The 21106-nt window shown below is 44.9% G+C and overlaps 1 protein-coding gene across 1 annotated transcript in view; it reads left to right on the top strand.

Moving 5' to 3' along the window:
* h6pd (hexose-6-phosphate dehydrogenase (glucose 1-dehydrogenase)) overlaps positions 1-18101 on the top strand; it is a 67403-nt gene extending 49302 nt beyond the window's left edge. Inside the window, exons 4-5 of the mRNA XM_059952289.1 lie at positions 5615-5884; positions 10141-18101. Of these exons, the coding sequence (XP_059808272.1) occupies positions 5615-5884; positions 10141-11504 (1634 nt within the window). The 3' untranslated portion in view covers positions 11505-18101. The remainder of the gene's footprint in view (positions 1-5614; positions 5885-10140) is intronic.
* Positions 18102-21106: the final 3005 nt, after the last annotated feature.

Genomic DNA, 21106 nt, shown 5'->3' with positions numbered 1-21106 from the left:
TCTTCCTCTGTACCTTCCATAAGACCAACAATTTTAATATTATTTTGTCTACTAGAGTTCTCAAGCGCATCCTTTTTTCCAACATCCGTTTTCTTTCTATTGTCCAGCCAAGATTATTGTCTTCTATCTTTTCTATTCTTTCAGTGTTTTCTTCCACTTTTACTTCCATCTCTTTAACTTTGTTATCCATCTTCTTTTGTTTTTCCACCACATTATCGAGTTTATTCTGCATCCTTCTTAGATCTGTTCTTATAGCTTTTAATTCATTCGTCATATATATCAGGATATCTTTTATGTCTCCATTAATCTCTTCCTTTTCCTCTTCTTCTTCCTCTGAATTTCCCAAAGAGTCTGTTTCTACCTTCCGATCCACTTCCAATTTCACTTCCAGCCGTAGTTGGGATTTGTAGTTTTGTTAATATCTGTTCATGCATACTTTCGCGCATGCGTTGTTCTTGCCGTTTCTTATTAGAGACCGTCGACATTGCTGCAACTTCCTGTCCCGCATCATCAGAAGTGCCATGCACTTCGCCGGGAGGAGATCCAACTTGAGTCCGAGGCTTCGCCAAGACGGTTAGGCCTTTTTCCCCGCCAATTTGCGCAGTCTTCGAAGTAGTAGCTTTCTTCTGTTTCAGTTTAGGAGCCATATCAAAAGATAATTCTGATAGTTTCTAGTAGGTATTTGTTAATTCTTCTTCATTTAAACCCTATTTCATTACTTTTTATGAGGGAGCTGGATTTCCAACGTCTCGATCCTATGTCATCACGCGACGTCCCCTGTTTTCCTGTTCTTGCAACCAAAGTGGATAACCTCACATTTATCCACATTAAATTGCATCTGCCATGAATTTGCCCACTCACCTAACCTATCCAAGTCACCCTGCATCCTCTTAGCAACCTCCTCACAGCTAACACTGCCGCCCAGCTTCATGTCATCCGCAAACTTGGAGATGCTGCATTTAATTCCCTCGTCTAAATCATTAATATATATTGTAAACAACTGGGGTCCCAGCCTTGTGGTACCCCACTAGTCACTGCCTGCCATTCTGAAAAGGTCCCGTTTACGCCCACTCTTTGCTTCCTGTCTGCCAACCAATTCTCTATCCACATCAATACCATACACCCAATACCATGTGCTTTAAGTTTGTACACTAATCTTCTGTGTGGGACCTTGTCAAAAGCCTTTTGAAAATCTAAATATACCACATCCACTGGCTCTCCCCTACCCACTCTACTAGTTACATCTTCAAAAAATTCTATAAGATTCATCAGACATGATTTTCTTTTCACAAATCCATGCTGACTTTGTCCGATGATTTCACCTCTTTTCAAATGTGCTGTTATCACATCTTTGATAACCGACTAGCATTTTCCCCACCACCGATGTCAGACTAACCGGTCTATAATTCCCCGGTTTCTCTCACCCTCCTTTTTTAAAAAGTGGGGTTACATTAGCCACCCTCCAATCCTCAGGAACTAATCCAGAATCTAAAGTTTTGAAAAATTATCACTAATGCATCCACTATTTCTTGGGCTACTTCCTTAAGCATTCTGGGATGCAGACCATCTGGCCCTGAGGATTTATCTGCTTTTAATCCCTTCAATTTACCTAATGCCACTTCCCTACTAACATGTATTTCCCTCAGTTCCTCCATCTCACTAGACCCTCAGTCCCTTACTATTTCCCGAAGGTTATTTATGTCCTCCTTAGTGAAGACAGAACCAAAGTAGTTGTTCAATTGGTCTGCCATGTCTTTGTTCCCTATGATCAATTCACCTGTTTCTGACTGTAAAGGACCTACATTTGTCTTGACCAATCTTTTTCTTTTCACATATCTATAAAAGCTTTTACAGTCAGTTTTTATGTTCCCTGCCAGCTTTCTCTCATAATCTTTTTTCCCTTTCCTAATGAAGCCCTTTGTCCTCCTCTGCTGGTCTCTGAATTTCTCCCAGTCCTCAGGTGTGCTGCTTTTCTTTTGCTAATTTATATGTTTCTTCTTTGGACTTGATACAATCCCTAATTCCCTTGTCAGCCATGGGTGCACTACCTTCCCTGGTTTATTCTTTTGCCAAACTGGGATGAACAATTGTAGTTCATCCATGCAATCTTTAAATGCTTGCCATCGCATATCCACCATCAACCCTTTAAGTATCATTTGCCAGTCTATCTTAGCTAACTCACGTCTCGTACCTTCAAAGTTTCCCTTCTTTAAATTCAGAACTTTTGTTTCTGAATTAACTATGTCACTCTCCATCTTAATGAAGAATTCCACCATATTATGGTCACTCTTACCCAAGGGGCCTCGCACGACAAGATTGCTAACTCACCCTTCCTCATTGCTCAATACCCAATCTAGAATGGCCTGCTCTCTAGTTGGTTCCTCGACATGTTGGTTCAGAAAACCATCCCGCATACATTCCAAGAAATCCTCTTCCTCAGCACCCTTACCAATTTGGTTCACCCTATCTATATGTAGATTGAAGTCACCCATTATAACTACTGTTCCTTTATTGCATGCATTTCTAATTTCCTGTTTAATGCCATTCCCAACCTCACTACTACTGTTGGGTGCCCTGTACACAATTCCCACCAGCGTTTTCTGTCCCTTTGTGTTATGCAGCTCTACCCGTATCGATTCCACATCCTCCAGGCTAATGTCCTTCCTTTCTATTGCGTTAATCTCCTCTCTAACCAGCAATGCTACCCCACCTCCTTTTCTTTCCTGTCTATCCCTCCTGAATATTGAATATCCCTGGATGTTGAGCTCCCATCCTTGGTCACCCTGGAGCCATGTCTCTGTGATCCCAACTATATCATATTCATTAATAACTATCTGCACATTCAATTCATCCACCTTGTTACGAATGCTCCTCGCATTGACACACAAAGCCTTCAGGCTTGTTTTTACAATACTCTTGGCCCTTATACAATTATGTTGAAAAGTGGCCCTTTTTGCTTTTTGCCCTGGATTTGCCTGCCTGCCACTTTTACTTTTCACCTTACTATTTTTTTGCTTCTACCCTCATTTTACACCCCTCTGTCTCTCTGCACTTGTTCCCATCCCCCTGCCACATTAGTTTAAAGCCACCTGAACAGCAGTAGCAAACGCTGCCCCTAGGACATCGGTTCCAGTCCAGACCAGGTGCAGATCGTCCTGTTTATACTGGTCCCACCTCCCCCAGAACTGGTTCCAATGCCCCAGAAATTTGAATCCCTCCCCCTTGCACCATTTGTACCTATGTGCACCACAACCACTGGCTGTTCACCCTCCCATTCCAGAATGTCCTGCAGCTGCTCAGAGCCATCCTTGACCCTTGCACCAGAGAGGCAACATACTACCATCCTGGAGTCTCGTTTGCGGCTGCTGAAACACCTATCTATTCCCCTTACAATTGAATCCCTTATCACTATGGCTTTCTCACTCCTTTTCCTTCCCTCCTGTGCCGCAGAGCCACCCATGGTGCCATGAACTCGGCTGCTGCTGCCTTCCCCTGATGAGACATCTCCCCCAACAGTATCCATAACAGTATATCTGTTTAGGAGGGAGATGACCTCAGGGGACTCCTGCACTACCTGCCTACTGCTACCCTGTCTAGTGGCCACCCCTTCCCTTTCTGCCTGTGTAGCCTTTACCTGTGGTGTGGCCAACTCACTGAACGTGCTATTCACGACTTTCTCAGCATTGCGGATGCTCCAGTATGAATCCAATCGCAGCACCAGACGTCAGAGGAGATTGTCTAGACCGGTTCAAGGTGACAGTAAATCAAGTAACCACACACGTTACAACAGAGGTGTGCATAAGAGCGTTTCTGAGTTCACAACACATTGGACCTTGAAGTGGATGGGCTTCAGCAGCGGAAGACCAGACTGGGTTCCACTCCTGTACCTAACAAGGTGTATGAGGAGTGCTTGACGTCTCCGGGCCTGTGCTCATTGGAGTCCAGAAGGATGAGGGGTGATCTCATTGAAACCAACCGTATACTGAAAGCCCTGGACAGAGTGAATGTGAGGAGAATGTTTCCATCAGTTCAGAATCAAGGGCACAACCTCAGAATAGGGGGATGTCCATTTAGAACAGAGATGAGGATGAATTTCTTTAGCCAGATGGTGGTGATTCTGTGGAATTCATTGCCTCAGACGGCTGTGGAGGCCAATTCACTGAGTATATTGAAAGCAAAGGTTGATAGGTTCTTAATTAGTAAGGACATCAAAGGAAATGGGAGAGAAGGCATAAGAATGAGATTGAGAGGGAAAAAAATCAGTCATGGTCGAATGGCGGAGCTGATTTGAAGGGCTGAATGGACTCATTCAGCTCCTGTGATTTGTGATCTAATGGAAGCAGCCCTTCAGCCCATCGAGTCTGTACTGACTATTAAGCATCCGCTCACACTAATCTATATTTGCCCCATATTCCCACCCCCGCCACAGCAGATTCTAACAATTTGCTAGCACTAGGGACCTATTAGCCTATCATTCGGCACGTATTTGGGATGTGGGAACTCCCAGTGGGGTGAATCCTGCTGGTCACAGTCAGCATCGAACCCGGGTCTCTGGGACTATGAGGCAGTGACTCTATCTGCTGTGCAATTGTGTCATCTAATGTTATTTGGCTTGGAAAGATAACAGATTTGACGGTAAATTTCAAAAGGGAATTGGAAATATTTCCCATTGAGATTAGATTAGCTTTATTTGTCACATGTATGGTGAAACATCCAGCGAAGTGTCTACGAACATCACAGTCCAAGGGTTGTGCGGGGGTGGGGGTGGGGGCAGCCTGCGCGCCATGAAAAAGTATTTTGCTCACAACTTTACTAACCCTAACCCGTACATCTTTCGAATGTGGGAGCAAACCAGGGCACCCAGAGGAAACCTATACTGTCTTGGGTTGAACACAGTAACTCCTTACAGACAATAGCAGAAATTGAACTCCGATCGCTGGTGTTGTAAAGCGTTGCGCTAACCATAAAGTTACCAAGCTGCCCTGCAGGTCAGTAGGATGAGAGTGTGCCGGTCAATGGTGATGGGGTGCATTTTGGGTGAGGACATATAGCAAGTAACTTTAACAACTAACTTTCACCTCTAATCTGAATATAGCCTGTAGATTAAATTTAACATGCATCTCTGGACAATGGACCCAAGAGCTGTGAAAACAGCAGCTGGCTGAAGGACCAGACAATGTGTGGGTGTGGGGGCAGGGGTGAGAGTTCTGTGTGGTTCAAAGAAGGCCTTGTACATAAATACGTTGTAAATATAGCATTGTGCTTTGGTAGTTGGCATATAAAATGTTATGTCATATTGGATCGAACAGACCTCTGCTTAAAGGGTCTCAATTTGACTGTTGTGTCTCATCTACCAGTACTCCTCTCCAGTGGCTTTGTTTAAAGGACAACTAATAGGATGAGCGCTGTTGAATGAGCGCTATTTAAAAAGTTAGTACACAGACCAAGAACCACATGTCAGTCACAGGATCCTCTGATTTCAACCTGAGACAACGTCTGAGTCAATTTATATTTCACTGTCCAGAAACACATTCCAAAGCAATAAAAACTTTATTTTTAAACCCACAGCTGTCAAAGTCAGGGTCATTAACGTGTGAAACATTTCTGCCCTCAGGTCGCACGAGCTTTTACGAACAGTATGGCGTCGTGTGTGATGTCATTCAGAACCACCTGACGGAAATCCTGACCTTCGTCGCCATGGAGACCCCAGCCAACATCAGCGACTCTGAGGAGATCCACAGGAACAAGATGAGGGTGTATGGCAGCTTGCAGAAGCTCAGCAAGAGGAGCACTGTGATTGGCCAGTATCAGGCTTACAATGCTGAAGTCATGCAGGAGTTGCAGAAGCCGGTGAACTACAGGAGCAACGTTCCAACCTTTGCCGGTGGGTTTACACTCTTGCCTTAAGTGGACCCTCACTGACCACATAGCCCTCAGCACAAAGTAGACCCTTCCTTATAACTTCATATGATGTAGGTTAGGTTGGCAACTACTTACTGCTTTCCCAATTTCCACTTCCTTAGGATATAGATGGCAGATACTGGGCCGTCTGAATCAATGCTCGCTCACAGTGATTAAATTTCCTGTAACCTCCACATTACACCTCAACTGTCAGGCTCTTGAACTAGTGAGATAACATCACTCAACTTCCTACAACCAATGTACTCACCTTCAAGGACTTTTCATCTCATGTTCTCAATATTTATTTCTTGCTTGCTTATTTATTTATCTATCTATCTATCTATCTATTTATTATTTCGTTCTTTTTATATTTACACAGTTTGTTATGTTTTGTACATTGGTTGAATGCCCAAGTCGGTGGGATGTTTATTGATTCTGTTATGCTGTTATTCTATAGATTTATCGAGTGTGCCCACAAGACGATGAATCTGAGGGTTATATATGGTGACATATACGTACTTTGATAATAAATTTACTTTGAACATTCCCATCAGCTCCTGTCACTCTTTCCCACAGCAGACCCCATTCTTCTTCTTCTAAAGCGCATACCACTACTGGGGAGTAGGCCACCTCTGGCAGCAGCTCACCAGCCTGGCCAGCTGAAGCACATTCCTGAAGATCCTTCCTCTCGCAGGGAAGAGGTCCTCGGAGCTTCTGTTGACATTTCTGCAGATCTGGGTTTTTATGAGAGGGTTTGCTAGCCTCAGGGCCCAACCCTCCTCCTTTCACAGCTGGGCTTGGAACCGTGAATGACGGAATTTGACCCCGTTTCTTCCTCTTAAATATTTCCTCAAACCTACCTTGTTAGCCAAGTATTGTTCATCTGCCCTCCATAGCTCAGTCAGAATTTTGTTTGGTAAATTTCCTGTAAGATTCTTGGGGCATTCTATATTCAATACTATGCAAAAGCCTTAGGCACACACGTGGATCTAGGGGGCCTAAGACTTTTGCACAGTACTGTAGTAATTTTACATATTGCACTGTACTGCTGCCACAAAAAAAAATCATGACATATGTGAGTGATGATAAGCCTGATTCTGATATGAGTCTCTACTGTGGACTGAGAGTGGGAAGTGGGCAGGGAGAGGAAATCAAGGTCGGGAAAGGGGGAGGAGAGAGGGGAGGGAGCGGGAAGCATCAGAGAGACATTCTGCAATGATCAATAAACCAATTGTTTGGAATCAAATGACCCTGCCTGGTGTCTCAGGGCTGGGTGCATCTGCACCCATGCCACCCCCTGCCACTGGCACTCCTCTGCCACCTGTCCCACATCCCTTCCATGCTGCTTCACTCCCACCAGATTTACAAACTCGCTCTCCGCTCCATGTTGATAAATACAGTATTGTGAAAAAGTCTTAGGCACACCCCCCCCTCGCTCTTCTCTCACTCGTAATAATATATATTGCAGCAGTAATTCTCATTAAGGGTCTCAGCCCAGAACATCGACTGTTTATTCCCCTTAATAGATGCTGCCTGAGCTGCTGAGTTCCTCCAGCATTTTGTGTGTGTGGCTTAAGTTTTCCTGCATCTGCAGAATCTCTTGAGTCTATAATTAACATTCCCAATGTCAGTGTAAAGTTATTTAGTCTTTTCACAGATTTCAGTCTGAATTGAGGATTAGACTTTGCACAAAATCTTAATGTTCCTGGAAACCTAGCTTCTAGGAAACACTTTACTGGCTTCTGTAGAATTCAGAAATCCCTGCCAATTTTGTGTTCTGTTGATATGAATATTCGTTTATTACTTGTTATTGGCTGTGCTCAAACCAGTACTAATATACTCAGATACCTCCTGTACTTAATAAAGGGGGTATGTTCATGGTCGTCTGCTGCTGTAGCCCATCTGCTTCAAGATTTGATGTGCTCTTCTGCCCACCACGTGTGGTTATTTGAGTTACAGTTGCCTTCTTGTCAGCTTGAACCACTGGCCATTCTCCTCTGATCTTTCTCATTAACTAGGTACTTTTGTCCAGAGAACTGCCACTCACTGGGTGTTTTTTTAATTTGGTTTTTTTTTGCACCATTCTCTGTAAACTGTGGAGACTGTTGTGCATGCAAATCCCAGGAGATCAGCAGTTTCTGAGATACTTAAACCACCTTGTTTGGTACCAACAATCATTGTATGGTTAAGGTCACTTGGATCACATTTCTTCCCCATTCTGATGTTTGGTCTGAACAACAACTGAACCTCTTGACCATGTCTGCATGCTTTTTTGCATTGAGTTGCGGCTACGTGATTGGCTGATTAGATACTTGTGTTAATGAGCAGTTGTAGCTAATGATGTTGCCACTGAGTGCACATTGTAATGCTGATTTGCCCCAAAGGAAATAAAATCTACATTGATTGTGTGAAAGATGATTAAATAAAACAGAATTTGGAGCAGAATCTGGATTGGAGGGTGCACCTTATGAGAATAGGTTGAGTGAACTTGGCCTTTTCTCCTTGGATGACGGAGGATGAGAGGTGACCTGATAGAGGTGTACAAGATGATGAGGGGCATTGATCGTGTGGATAGTCAGAGGCTTTTTCCCAGGGCTGAAATGGCTAACATGAGAGGGCATAGTTTTAAGGTGCTTGGAAATAGTTACAGATGGGATGTCGGATAAGTTTTTCATGCAGAGAGTGGTGGGTGCGTGGAATGCCCTGCCGGTGGTGGTGGTGGAAGCGAATACAATAGGGTCTTTTTAAGAGCCTCTTAGACCATAAGACCATAAAATATAGGAGCAGAAATATCATGTCTGTTCCGCCATTCAGTCATGGGCTGATCCAATTCTTCCAGTCATCTCCACTCCCCTGCTTTCACCCCATACCCTTTGATGCCCTGGCTAATCAAGAACCTATCTATCTTGATAGGTTTTTGTACCTATCTTAGATAGGTACATGGAGCTTTGAAAAATAGAGGGCTATGTGCTAGGGAAATTCTAGGCAGGTTCTAGAGAAGGTTACATGGTCGGCACAGCATTGTGGGCCGAAGGGCCTGTAATGTGCTGTCGATTTCTATGTACAGCATTGGAACAGGCCCTTCAGTCCACAGTGTTGTGCTGAACCAAATAAATTAGAAATCAAATGGCCAACTGAATTCATCTCTTCTGCCTACACAGTGTTCATATCCCTCCATTTTCTTCACATTCATGTTGCTGCCTGAATGTCTCTTAAAAGTCCCTAATGTATCTGCCTCTATCACCATCCCAGGCAGTGCATTCCAAGCACCCACCACTCACTGTCACATCTGCTTTGAAATGATCTCCCCTCACACCACCAGGATCAGGAACAGTTATCACCCATCAACCGTTAGGTCCTTGAAACAAAGGGGATGACTTCACTTGACCAGTCATTGAAATGTTCCCACAACTAATGGACTGACGTTCAATGACTCTTCATCTCACGTTCTTGATATTTATTTTCATTCATTCATTCATTTTGTTGTCAAAGAATGCACCTCTAATATTGGTCTTCTCCAGGTAGCCATGAAATACAGGAAAACCATGGGAGTCGTTGGGGGGGGGGGACGGACATCAACCCCTCCCTCCACACCTGAAAAGGAAAAAGAAGCAAATCTCGCAAACCCCAAACCCACCCTCACACAAAATAAACTAACACATCGTCCACATGAAAAACTGAAGCTGGAACATCAAACCCCAAACCCTCAACCCCCTTCCTTGCAATGAAAAACATCATCAAACCCCTCTACCACACACAAAAACCAACAGATCACCCACAGAGAAACAAACAACGAGAACATTTGACCTCAAATCCCCTCGCCCAAAGACCAACACATCCCACACCTGAGACCCCAAGCTACCAATCAGCAACAGGAAAGTAAACACAGAAAACTGAAGTATATATAAAGTGAAATATAATATTTATTGTTATTATTTCTTCTTTTTGTATTTATTTGCACAGTTTGTTGTATTATGCTTTTTGGTTGAACACCCTAGTTGGGCAGTCTTTCATTGATTCTGTTATGGCTATTTTTCTATAGATGTATTGAGTATGCCCTCGAGAGAATGAATTTCAGGTTTGTATATGGTGACATACATGTACTTTGATAATAAAAATAACTTTGAACCTTGAAATGCATGCTCTCTGGTATTAGACTTTTCAAGCATGGGAAAAAGATGTTGTCTGTCCTTGATTAAGAATAAGATGGATAATGCAGGTTTTCTCTCTGTCTTTCAGGTATTGGGATTTTCCTGGACAGTCCTCAGTGGGATGGTGTGCCTTTCATTTTGTCTGCCGGAAAAGCTCTGGATGAGCGAGTGGGCTACACTCGAATTTTATTCAAAAATAAGGCCTTCTGCCTGCAGAGTGAATCAACGCGGAAAGCTGAATTCAGTCAGTGCAAGCCGAAGCAGGTCATCTTTTATGTGGGTCACGGAGACTTGAATTTTCCAGCTATTTTGGTCAGCAGGAACCTGTTCAAGCCGGTGATGAATTCAGCAAACTGGAAGCAGGTGACCGAGTTTTCGCACCTACATGTCTTTGGCCTTCCTCTGTCAGACTATTACGTCTACACCCCAGTTCCACAAAAGGATGCGTACGCGGTGCTGATCCCCCAGATCCTGCAGGCGAAGCGCGACGTGTTTGTCAATACCGAGGATCTCCTGGCATCCTGGAAGTTCTGGACGCCTCTGCTAAAGGACTTGTCGCGGGAGAGCCCGCGCATTTACCCGGGCGGCTTACAGAATGGCAACAAGCTGGACTTCACGGTGGCTGGGACGGTGGTGTCCTTCACTTCACCGGACCCTGTGGTGATTGTCCCCTCAAGCCTCAACCACCAGACTGCGAGTGACTACAAGCTCCTCGAGTCGAGCTACCGAGGGAACAGGTTGGTGTCGGCGGGCACCGAGGAACTCGTTGCCCGGCTGGCTGCAGATCTGCATCGGGCGGCCGAGGCCACCGCGCGTCGGAGCGGCAAGTTCCACCTTGCGGTCTCGGGTGGCTCAAGCCCTGTCGCTTTGTTCCAGAGGCTGGCTTCCCATCACTGCACTTTCCCCTGGAAACAGACCCACTTCTGGATGGTGGACGAGCGCTGTGTCCCCCTTCACGACGCCAAGTCCAACTTCCGGAGCCTTCACGACCATCTCCTGGCCCATTTCAGGATCCCGTACATGAACATCCACCCAATGCCCGTCCACATGAACCGCCGGCTGTGTGTTGAAGAGGACCACGGGGCAGACCTCTATGCCAATGAGGTCATCACGTTGGTCAACGGCTCAAGCTTTGATTTTGTCGTGCTGGGGGTTGGCGCAGACGGACACACTGCCTCTTTGTTTCCCAACAGCCAGGCGCTGGCCCAGAAGGACAAATTGGTTCTGTTGGCTGAGAGTCCAGTGAAGCCCCACCAGAGAATGACCCTTTCTCTTCCCGTGATAAACCAATCTAAAAATGTGGCCGTCTTGATAACAGGGAAGAGCAAACACTCGATAGTTAGCAAAATGAAAAAAGCTGAGGAGAGCTCTGAGAAATGGCCCATTACAAGCGTCCGGCTCTCAGATGGTGAGCTGGTTTGGTACATTGATTCCGATGCTCTCTCCGGTTGACCAGGGTTCTGGGGTCCCAAAACTGTCTGTCCAACTTGACTCTAAAGCTGTGAAATTAGTGGAAATTGCCTCTGATTGGTGAAGTGGTGGTGATCTGGGAGGGTTGAGGGTTCGTTCTTGGTTTGGTCATGCTTGCATACCCATGAAGGTGCCACCACGGCACTGTTCACTTGATCTTGGTGAACACAGTTCTGATGCTCTCTGCGGCTGGGACGTCCACTCCACTGCACAAACCTCTCTGGTTGCCAGGCGTGGATGAGTCTACAGCCTTTCTCAAATATTCGAATGTCGCCACCTTCAAGAGAACGGAATGTTTGTGCAGCCTTATCACAAGAGTAGTCTGGTGCGGGTGTTAGAAACTCTTGTCAGGTCAGGTAGCATCTGCGCAGAGAGAAACATTGTCAATGTTTGTTTGATGACATTGACCCTCCAGTGGTGCCACCTGTATCTCCATGTATTTAAAAATAAACTTTTTGCCGTATTTTAGATTATTGGATAGTTTAGCGATGTATTTCATCTTCATCCACTCTCTCCCCATACCATTATCATAGAGAACCACGGAGCAGAGATAGGCCCTATGGCCCATCTAGTCCATGCTGACCTGATCTGCCCAGTGTATGCTACTACACTGAACTTGATCTTAGCTAAAGAGCCAAGAAGTTCGATAGACCTGCACCCACTGAGACCCTTTATCGGGACTGGAAAGGAAGGGGGAAGAAGCCAGAATAAGAAAGAGTTCTGTCCCTTTCCTTTCCTGATGAAGAGTCTCAGCCCAAAATGCTGATTATTTATCCTCCTCCACTGATGCTGCCTAACCATCTGAGTCCCTCCAGCATTCTGTGTTTGTTGATGAAGATATTTCACTATAATTTTGGCAGCTATATCTTGATTGTGACCATTGAAGCACAAGGTTTCAGTAGTTCTCAGGTGGCTGGCTCTTTGCGTGTTAACATTGACCCTGATGCAAACGCTGCTGAGCTGGAGGAGTTCATAGACCTGAGATCTGCAGGCTTGTGGGTGAAGAGGATCTCAAATTTTCCCTGTAGTGGGATGACACTTTTGCCTACAGAATTTTGAAAGGCCTGGATAGAGTGGACGTGGAGAGGATGCCTCCAGTAGTGAGGGAGTCTAGGACCAGAGGGCACAGTCTCAGAAAAGAAAGTCCTCCCTTTAGAATAGAGATGAGGAGAAATTCCTTTAGCGAGAGGGTGGTGAATCTGTGGAATTCATTGCCATGTGTGGCTGTGGCCAAGTCATTGGGTATACTTAAAGCAGAGTCTGAAAGGTTCTTGATAAGTAAAGGTGTCAAAGATTATTGGGAGAAGGTAGGAGAATGGGGTTGAGAGGGATAATAAATCAGCCATGATGGAATGGCGGAGCAGACTCAGTGGGCCAAAATGCTTCATGGTGTCTTATGGTATTTAAAGGTAGAACCCAGCACGTGAATGCACTGGGTTTCTGGAATGTTTGTCAACATATCCTTTGTGCAGACGAGGAGTCAGGCAGAGAGTTGCTGATAAAAGGTCAGTGGAATTGTGTGGATGCATCATACTTTTGGTATGCTTCCAGCGCCAACATCATCCGCCGTGATAGAATGGCAGAGCAGACTTGATGGGATAAATGGCTCGGTTCTAATTCCAGTTCTGAGACACAGCTGTCCACGGTGGTGGGGTTACAAATGGGGAATCAGCGGACACAGGAGTGGGAACAGGACGAATACAAAAGGAAGAATTCCCAGTGAATGGGAGTTGTGAGGCATTGGAATGATCCGAAACCCAGAATGAGAAACTTAAAACGAGGCACCACCTACTAAAGCTCAGTTATTTATTTGATTCAATGCAGAATAGGCCCTTCCAGCCCAACAAACCGCACCACCCTGTAACCCGCCTATTTAACACTAGCCTAATCTCAGGACAATTTATAATGACCAGTTAACCTACTAACCCATAAGTCGTTAGACTGTGGGCAGAAGCCACAGCACCCAGAGGAAACCTAAACTGTTCATGGGAAGAATTTACAAACTTGTTACAAAGTTACAGACATGGTAGAATTAGAGAGGAATAGAACTAGGAAAGTAAGTTTGGTTTGGTGTATGAAAAGGGGAAAATTGGTGATTGATGGTCAGCACATACTCAATGGGCCGAAGAACCTCTTTCTTGGCTGTGTACCTGGATTCCCACTTCTTGACAGGAGGTTTCTGCTGGCAACCTTTCCCTTTAGCAGAGACCTTTGGGTCACCATGTTATTTTGTCAGGTTTTGGCAAGTCTTCAAGTTGGCTTCCGCTAAAACTGGACAACTGTCAACGTTCTCATTTTCCTGAATGGGTGCAGGACTGGAAAAATTGTGCCGGCCAATCTTTGCTGGGGTCTCATCACCCGTGCCGACAGCAGCTCGCTGGAGCCCTCTGTCCTGGTCGGCCTTTCAATTTGCTCCCTGATGTATCCAGCTTCAAAGATTTTGCCTCTCCCAGGGGTGAGGTCTTTGGAGCTTCTGTTGGTGTTTCTGGGTTTTTATGGGGTGCGTTGCTAGCCCCAGGCCCAACCCTCCTCCTTTCACAGCCAGGCTTGGCACTGTCCACAGCAGAGTTTCACTGAGGTCAGTGGAACTGTAGGAATGGGATCTAAGCTGCACATTGTATTAAGGATTCTTAACCAGACGTTTGCTGATGCCCCTGGAAAAATAAAAAAGATAAAGATTAGCTTTAGTTGTCACATGCACGTGGAAACATTAAAGCATATAATGAAATGCGTCATTTGTGTCAATGACCAACACAGTCTGAGGACAAGTGTCGACATGCTTCTGGTGCCAACCGAGGATGTCCACATTTATTAACCCTAACCCATATTAACCCACATATGACCAAGTAACCCTCCAACCCTCCAATCATTGGGATGTGGGAGGAAACTGGAGCACCTGGAAGAAACTCACGTAGTTACGGGGAGAAGGTACAAAAGCTCCTTACAGGCAGCGGCGGGAATTGAACCTGGGCCACTCGCGCTGTAGGGCGTTATGCCAGCATACTTTTAGGAGATCTATGGAAGGCGGATGTACTGAGGTGATCATAAAGTTCTTCAACAATTACAAGGGTTTTGATTTGCCCTAGATTCTTAACACGGTGAAGTGGAGCAGGATAGATGAGAGGGAAGTGGGAATGATAAATGAGTTTGAGTAATTCAGGAAACACTGTTCACTCTGGGGATTGTGCTCCAGGCCGAACTGATGATGTATCTGTTTGGGAGAATGGATGGCCCTGCTGAATGCGTCCTTCTGTTCTCTCCACAAGGACTTTAGAGAGTGAAACTGGCACTGGAGGATCGGCTTTCCACACCGGAGGTTGCAAGCTCAAATTCTGGACAAAGCTGTCCCTTAGATTTGCTCTGCGCTGACGAGTGGTACTGACCACCTCATGCTTAACCACAGGAGAAAGTGAGGACAAATAAAGAAGGCTACAGATTATACAGGAGGCTATTCTCCCCCCCCCCCAAAGACATCATTATGTGACGTCTTGTATGAAGTGGACAATCATGATCTTCCCTCTGTCTTTTAATCTGATCATTCCCTGTGGGAAAGGAAACTCACCCCCCCCCCAGACCCCTTCACCCTGTTGTTCTTTTCTCTGTCCATGACCATGATTTTTTGCCATTGTCTCCTTCTGAGCAGTGTCTTCACAAGATGGGTGACGCTAGCTATTCTCAATTCACTTCAGAGATTGCCTCCCCCTCCCCCACCCCGCCCCGGCATCAGTGGTCGCATAACCAGGACTTGTGATATTCACCAGCTGCTTATACGACCATGGCTTCGCGTGACCCTGAGGGGGGCTGAGCAGGTACCACACCTTGCCCAAGGTCGACCTGTAGGCTAGCAGAGTGAAGGAGCACTTCCCACCTCCTTTAGCAGAGATGTATCTCCACCCCACTGTCCATTCCTGACCCCCCCCCCCCCAAGGCTACCGTTTAATTTGATCATGAGTGATCAGCCTTGCAATTTAAACTTACAGCTTTCTCACTCTTGAGGCAAGAGTGCAGCCAAATGATCCAAGGCTGATTTTAAAAAAAATTATTTTTATTTAGAGATATAACGTGGCACCAGGCCCTTCCTGCCCAACGGGTCTCTGCTGACCCTGTAACATAAATGTGACCAATTAGCCGCCTAACCTGTACATCTCTGTACGTCATGGGAAACTCATGTGGTCACGAGGGGTAAATACAAACTCCTTACAGGCAGTGACAGGAATTGAAACCAGACTGCTGGTGCCGGAAAACATTACGCTACTGTGCCCTGTGGTCACCTGTTCAAATCGCTTACCTCAGCTTTCTTACTCTGAGGCAAGACGACAGCCACCTGATCCAGGGCTGAATTTTAAAGAATTATCTTTAATGACACCACACTGGCCCAACATTGTTTAGCAGCAGCCATATAGTGCAATATATAGAAATATTATAAATTACAATGGGAATATGTAACTAATAAAAATTTTGCATGAAGAGAGGTTACTGAGCCCATGATTACTGTTTCGCTGTTTTTACTCTTTTTGCTCTAATTTATTTCTTAATATATATATTTATTACAATCTATAGTATATTTTATGGATTGCACTGTACTGCTGCTGCAAAACAACAAATTTCATGACGTATGTCTGAGATAATAAAGCTCATTCTGTTTTTAAGGTAGTGTTCATGGGCCATTCAGAAATCGAATGGCGGAGGGGAAGAAGCTGTTCCCAAAACATTGAGTGTGTGTCCTCAGGCTCCTGTACCTCCTCCCTGATGGTAGCAATGAGAAGAGGGCATGACCTGGGTCCTTAATGCCTTTTTAAGGCACCACCTCATTCACTAGGAAAGTGACGCGCACGTCACTCAGCTGGTCTGGTGGCACAGTCAACATTTCAATCCTGATGAAGGGTCTCATCTGCTTATTCTTCTGCAGAGATGCTGCCTCCTCTGCTGAGTTCCTCCAGCATTTTGTGTTACACAGGATTTTCACAGACTGCAGAATCTCTTGTGTTTATGAAGATTATGGAGTCACGGGTTCTAATGGCTTTCTTACCCATTCAAAGCTTCAGTCTGACTCGAGACCAAACATAGCTCTGCCTGAAGTGATGAATGCTAGTTTCAGACACCAATGTGCCTTCTTTGCAGTTTGACCCGTTCCTGATCTTGCCTTCAACATGATTGTTCATTTACTGGAGTTGTAATTCAGCGACCTGGACCAGTAACCTCACCACCGTGAGCTTGAACCCCACCTTTATCCAAAGGTTGAAGCATTTTCACGAATATTAACTGATGCAGTGGGAAGCTGTAAATTTGGGTTCTGAATGATATTGATTCACCTGGTCCTTAATCTGGTACACCTGGTACATTTTGATTGCAAAGTTGCTGTTTCCTGTGATTTTTCAGATGTCATCATGAAAATGTGAACTTCAGAGCCTTTTGTGATTAACTTGATGTGGGGCGGCACAGTAGCGTAGAAGCTGGCACATTGCTTTACAGCGCCAGTGACCCGGGTTCAGTTCCCGCCACTGCCTGTAAGGAGTTTGTACGTTCTTCCCGCGAACGCGTGGGTTTCCTCCGGGCGCTCCGGTTTCTCCCACAGTCCAAAGCTGCACAGGTTAGTATGTTAATGGGTCACAGGGGTGTAACTGGGCGCCACAAGGGCCAAAAGGCCTGTTACTGTGCTGTATCTCGAAGTAAAAATTAAATTAAATGATAAGGACTTGTGGGGAAATGTAAATTGGGTTCGATACGTAAATTTGATATAAAGGAAAAAATACATTCAAAACCACTGGATTGATTTTAAAACTGGCTTGGATTACTCAAGTTGTCTTGAGTGAACAACCTCCTAGGATTCCATACCCATAACAATGGGGTCGACTCTGAACTGCCCTGTCAAAGGGCTGCTCTGTTACAGTACAATAACAGGCCCTTCCGACCCGATTACACCCATGTCACCAATTTAAAGCGAACGTCATTGGACTGTGAGAGGAAACCAGTGCACCTTGTCACGGAGGGAACATAAAACTCCTTCGTGGCAGGAATTGTAGCCAGGGTTTCTGGCGCAGTAAAACATCATGGTAACCACTCTGCTACCGTGCTGATAGAGTTAGATGATGCCCATACATTGAGGGGAGGTGACAATACAGCCTCAGACAGCCCTGGCGGCTGCTGTGGAGGTGGAGAGCACACAGGTTGAAGGAGGGGCGTCTTGATGAGGTGAAGGGGGACAGTGTCAAAAGTGCCAAAGCGGAGAACAAAATGCCAGCCCATCAAGATAATACTCTTAACTGTTTTTGACAACACTGTACACTTTTAGAGATATGAAATGACTCTCTACACACTCTCCATTTGTATTGAGAGGATGAATTTTGCTTTTTATTGTCTGTCCTACTATGTTCTTTAAATGGTGACTAAAAATCAAAATGGGCATTTTTTTCAGCGAATGTTTCTTGTCATTAAATTGCACTAATCTGCAAAAATCTATTTTTTCAACTGGGTTTTTTTTAAGAAGTCTTTTCAAATTGTTTTTGTATAGTGAGAACTGGTATAATTGAATGCATCTTAATCAGGGTGAATTAAAGATTTAATAAAGCTGTTATTTTAAATCCATTTTCAGTTTTGGAAATTTGATTGCGCACAGAGATGGTGAATGGTCGATTTTGAGGAATGGGAATTTTCCTGATCTTGTTTCCAACAGAACATTCCATGATCACTTGTCTAGTAAACAGAATCTAACATTCAGAGTCCCAAGTTCCCATGCACTCAGTGGCCACTTTATTAGGTACACCAGTACCTTATTCATTAAAGCAGATATCTAATCAGCCAATCATGTGGCAACAACTCAATGAGTAAAAGCACACAGACAAGGTCAAAAGGTTCTGTAGTTGTGCAGACCGAACATCAGCCCGGGGAAGAAATGTGTTCCAAGTGACTTTGACCGTGGAATGATTGTTGGTGCCAGACGGAGTGGTTTGAGTATCTCAGAAATTGCCGACCTCTTGGGGTTTTCACGCACACCAGTCTATAGAATTTACAGAAAATGGTGCAAAAAACAAAAAAACAATCCAGTGAGTGGCAGTTCTGTGGGCAGAAATGACTTGTTAATGGGAGAGGTCAGAGGAGAATGGCCAGACTGGTTCAAGCTGACAGGAAGGTGACAGTAACTCCAATAACCACATGTTTAAACAGTGTGCAGAAGAGCGTCTGTAAGTGCACAACATGTCGACCTTGAAGTGGACGGGCTACAGCCGCAGAGGACCATGAATGTACCTATTAAGGTATCCTGTTCCTGATGAAGAGGCCGCTGAGTGTATATTGTAAGCTGTTGTCGATATGGGATGACGTCCCACAAATTTGGCATATTGATTGTTATCAACTAGAAACTAAATTTCAGCATAGAGCATCCATTTTGAATCCTTATTATTCTCTCACCTTCAAACTTTTCAGCCATCTTTGCAACACATAGTGTCACAGATGGCGCTGTGGTGTAGTGAGTAGAGTCATTGTCTTACAGCGCCAGGGAGCTGGGTTCAGTCCTGACTTCGGTGTTGTCGGTACAGAGACAGAGTGCCTTCCCTGTCACTGGAGGGTTTCCTGTGGTAGTGATGGGGATTGTGTCTTCTTTTCTATCCTGAGGTAGTGATTAGGGCCGTGTGTCAGGGTTCCTATGTTGGGGTAGTGATTGTGTCATGTCTCAGGGTTTCCATACTGAGTTAGCAGTTAGGGCCATGTGTCAGGGTTTCTAGACTGAGGTAGTGATGGTGTCATGTCTCAGGTGTACTGATGAGCAGTAAGATCTGAATATGGAGAGTGTAAAAACTCTGAGTAATGTTGGTCACAATTTGACCAGAGCAGTCTCAATGGGACATAGAAACATCGACATAGAAAACCTACAGCACAATACAGGCCCTTTGGTCCACAAAGTCATGCCGAACACGTCCCTACCTTAGAAATTACTAGGCTTACCTATAGCTCTCTATTTTACTAAGCTCCATGTACCTATCTGAAAGTCTCTTAATAGACCCTATTGTATCCACCTCCACCACCGTTGCTGGCAGCCCATTCCACACACTCACCATTCTCTGAGTAAAAAACTTACCCCTGATATCTGCTTTGTACCTACTCCCCAGCCCCTTAAACCTGTGTCCTCTTGTGGCAACCATTTCAGCCCTGGGAAAAAGCCTCTGACTATCCACACAATCAATGCCTCTCATAATCTTGTACACCTCTATCAGGTCACCTCTCATCCTCCTTCGCTCCAAGGAGAAATGGCTGAGTTCACTCAACCTATTCTCATAAGGCATGCTCCCCAATCCAGGCAACATCCTTGTAAATCATATTATGCCTCTCCAAATGTTCATAAATCCTGCCTCTCAGGATCTTCTCCATCATCTTACCAACCACTGAGGTAAGACTCACAGGTCTATAATTTCCTGGTCTATCTCTACTCCCTTTCTTGAATAAAGGAACAACATCCGCAACCCTCCAATCTTTGAGAGCCTCTCCCATCCCCATTGATGATGCAAAGATCATTGCCAGAGGCTCAGCAATCTACTCCCTCGCCTCCCACAGTAGCCTGGGGTACATTTCGTCCGATCCGCGTGACTTACACAACTTGATGCTTTCCAAAAGCTCCAGCACATCCTCTTTCTTATTATCTACATGCTCAATCTTTTCAGTCTGCTGCAAGACATCACTACAATCACCGAGATCCTTTTCCATAGTGAATACCGAAGTAAACTATTCATTAAGTACCTCTGCTATTTCCTCCAATTCCATACACACTTGCCCACTGTCACATTTGATAGGTGCTATTCTTTCACGTCTTATCCTCTTGCTCTTCACATACTTGTAGAATGCCTTGGGTTTTCCTTAATTCTGCCTGCCAGGCCTTCTCATGGCCCCTTCTGGCTCTCCTAATTTCCTTCTTAAGCTCCTTCCTGGTAGCCTTATAATCTTCTAGATAACTAACATTACCTAGCTCTCTGAACCTTTTGTAAGCTTTTCTTTACTTCTTGACTAGATTTATTACAGCCTTTGTACATCACGGTTCCTGTACCCTATCATAACTTCCCTGTCTCATCAGAACGTACCTGTACAGAGCTCTACACAAATATCCCCTGAATATTTGCCACATTTCTTCCTTACTTTTCCCTGAGAACATCTGTTTCCAATTTAAGCCTCCGATTTCCTGCCTGATAGCCTCATAATTCCCCTTACTCCAATTAAACGCTTTTCTAACTTGTCTGTTCCTATCTCTCTCCAATGCTATTGTAAAGGAGATAGAATTGTGATCACTATCTCCAAAATGCTCTCCCACTGAGAGATCTGACACCTGACCAGGTTCATTTCCCAAAACCAAATCAAGTACCGCCTCTCCTCTTGTCGGCTTGTCTACATACTGTGTCAAGAAACCTTCCTGAACACACCTAACAAACTCCACCCCATTTAAACCCCTCACTCTAGGGAGATGCCAATCAATATTTGGGAAATTAAAATCTCCCATCACGACAACTCTGCTATTATTACACCTTTACAGGATATGTTTCCCTATCTGCTCCTCGATATCCCTGTTACTATTAGGCAGCCTATAAAAAACACGCAGAAAA

The sequence above is a fragment of the Hypanus sabinus genome, chromosome 27 (genome assembly GCF_030144855.1).
Source record: "Hypanus sabinus isolate sHypSab1 chromosome 27, sHypSab1.hap1, whole genome shotgun sequence".
NCBI lineage: Eukaryota > Metazoa > Chordata > Chondrichthyes > Myliobatiformes > Dasyatidae > Hypanus > Hypanus sabinus.
This window is presented reverse-complemented; position numbering and strand designations above follow the sequence as displayed.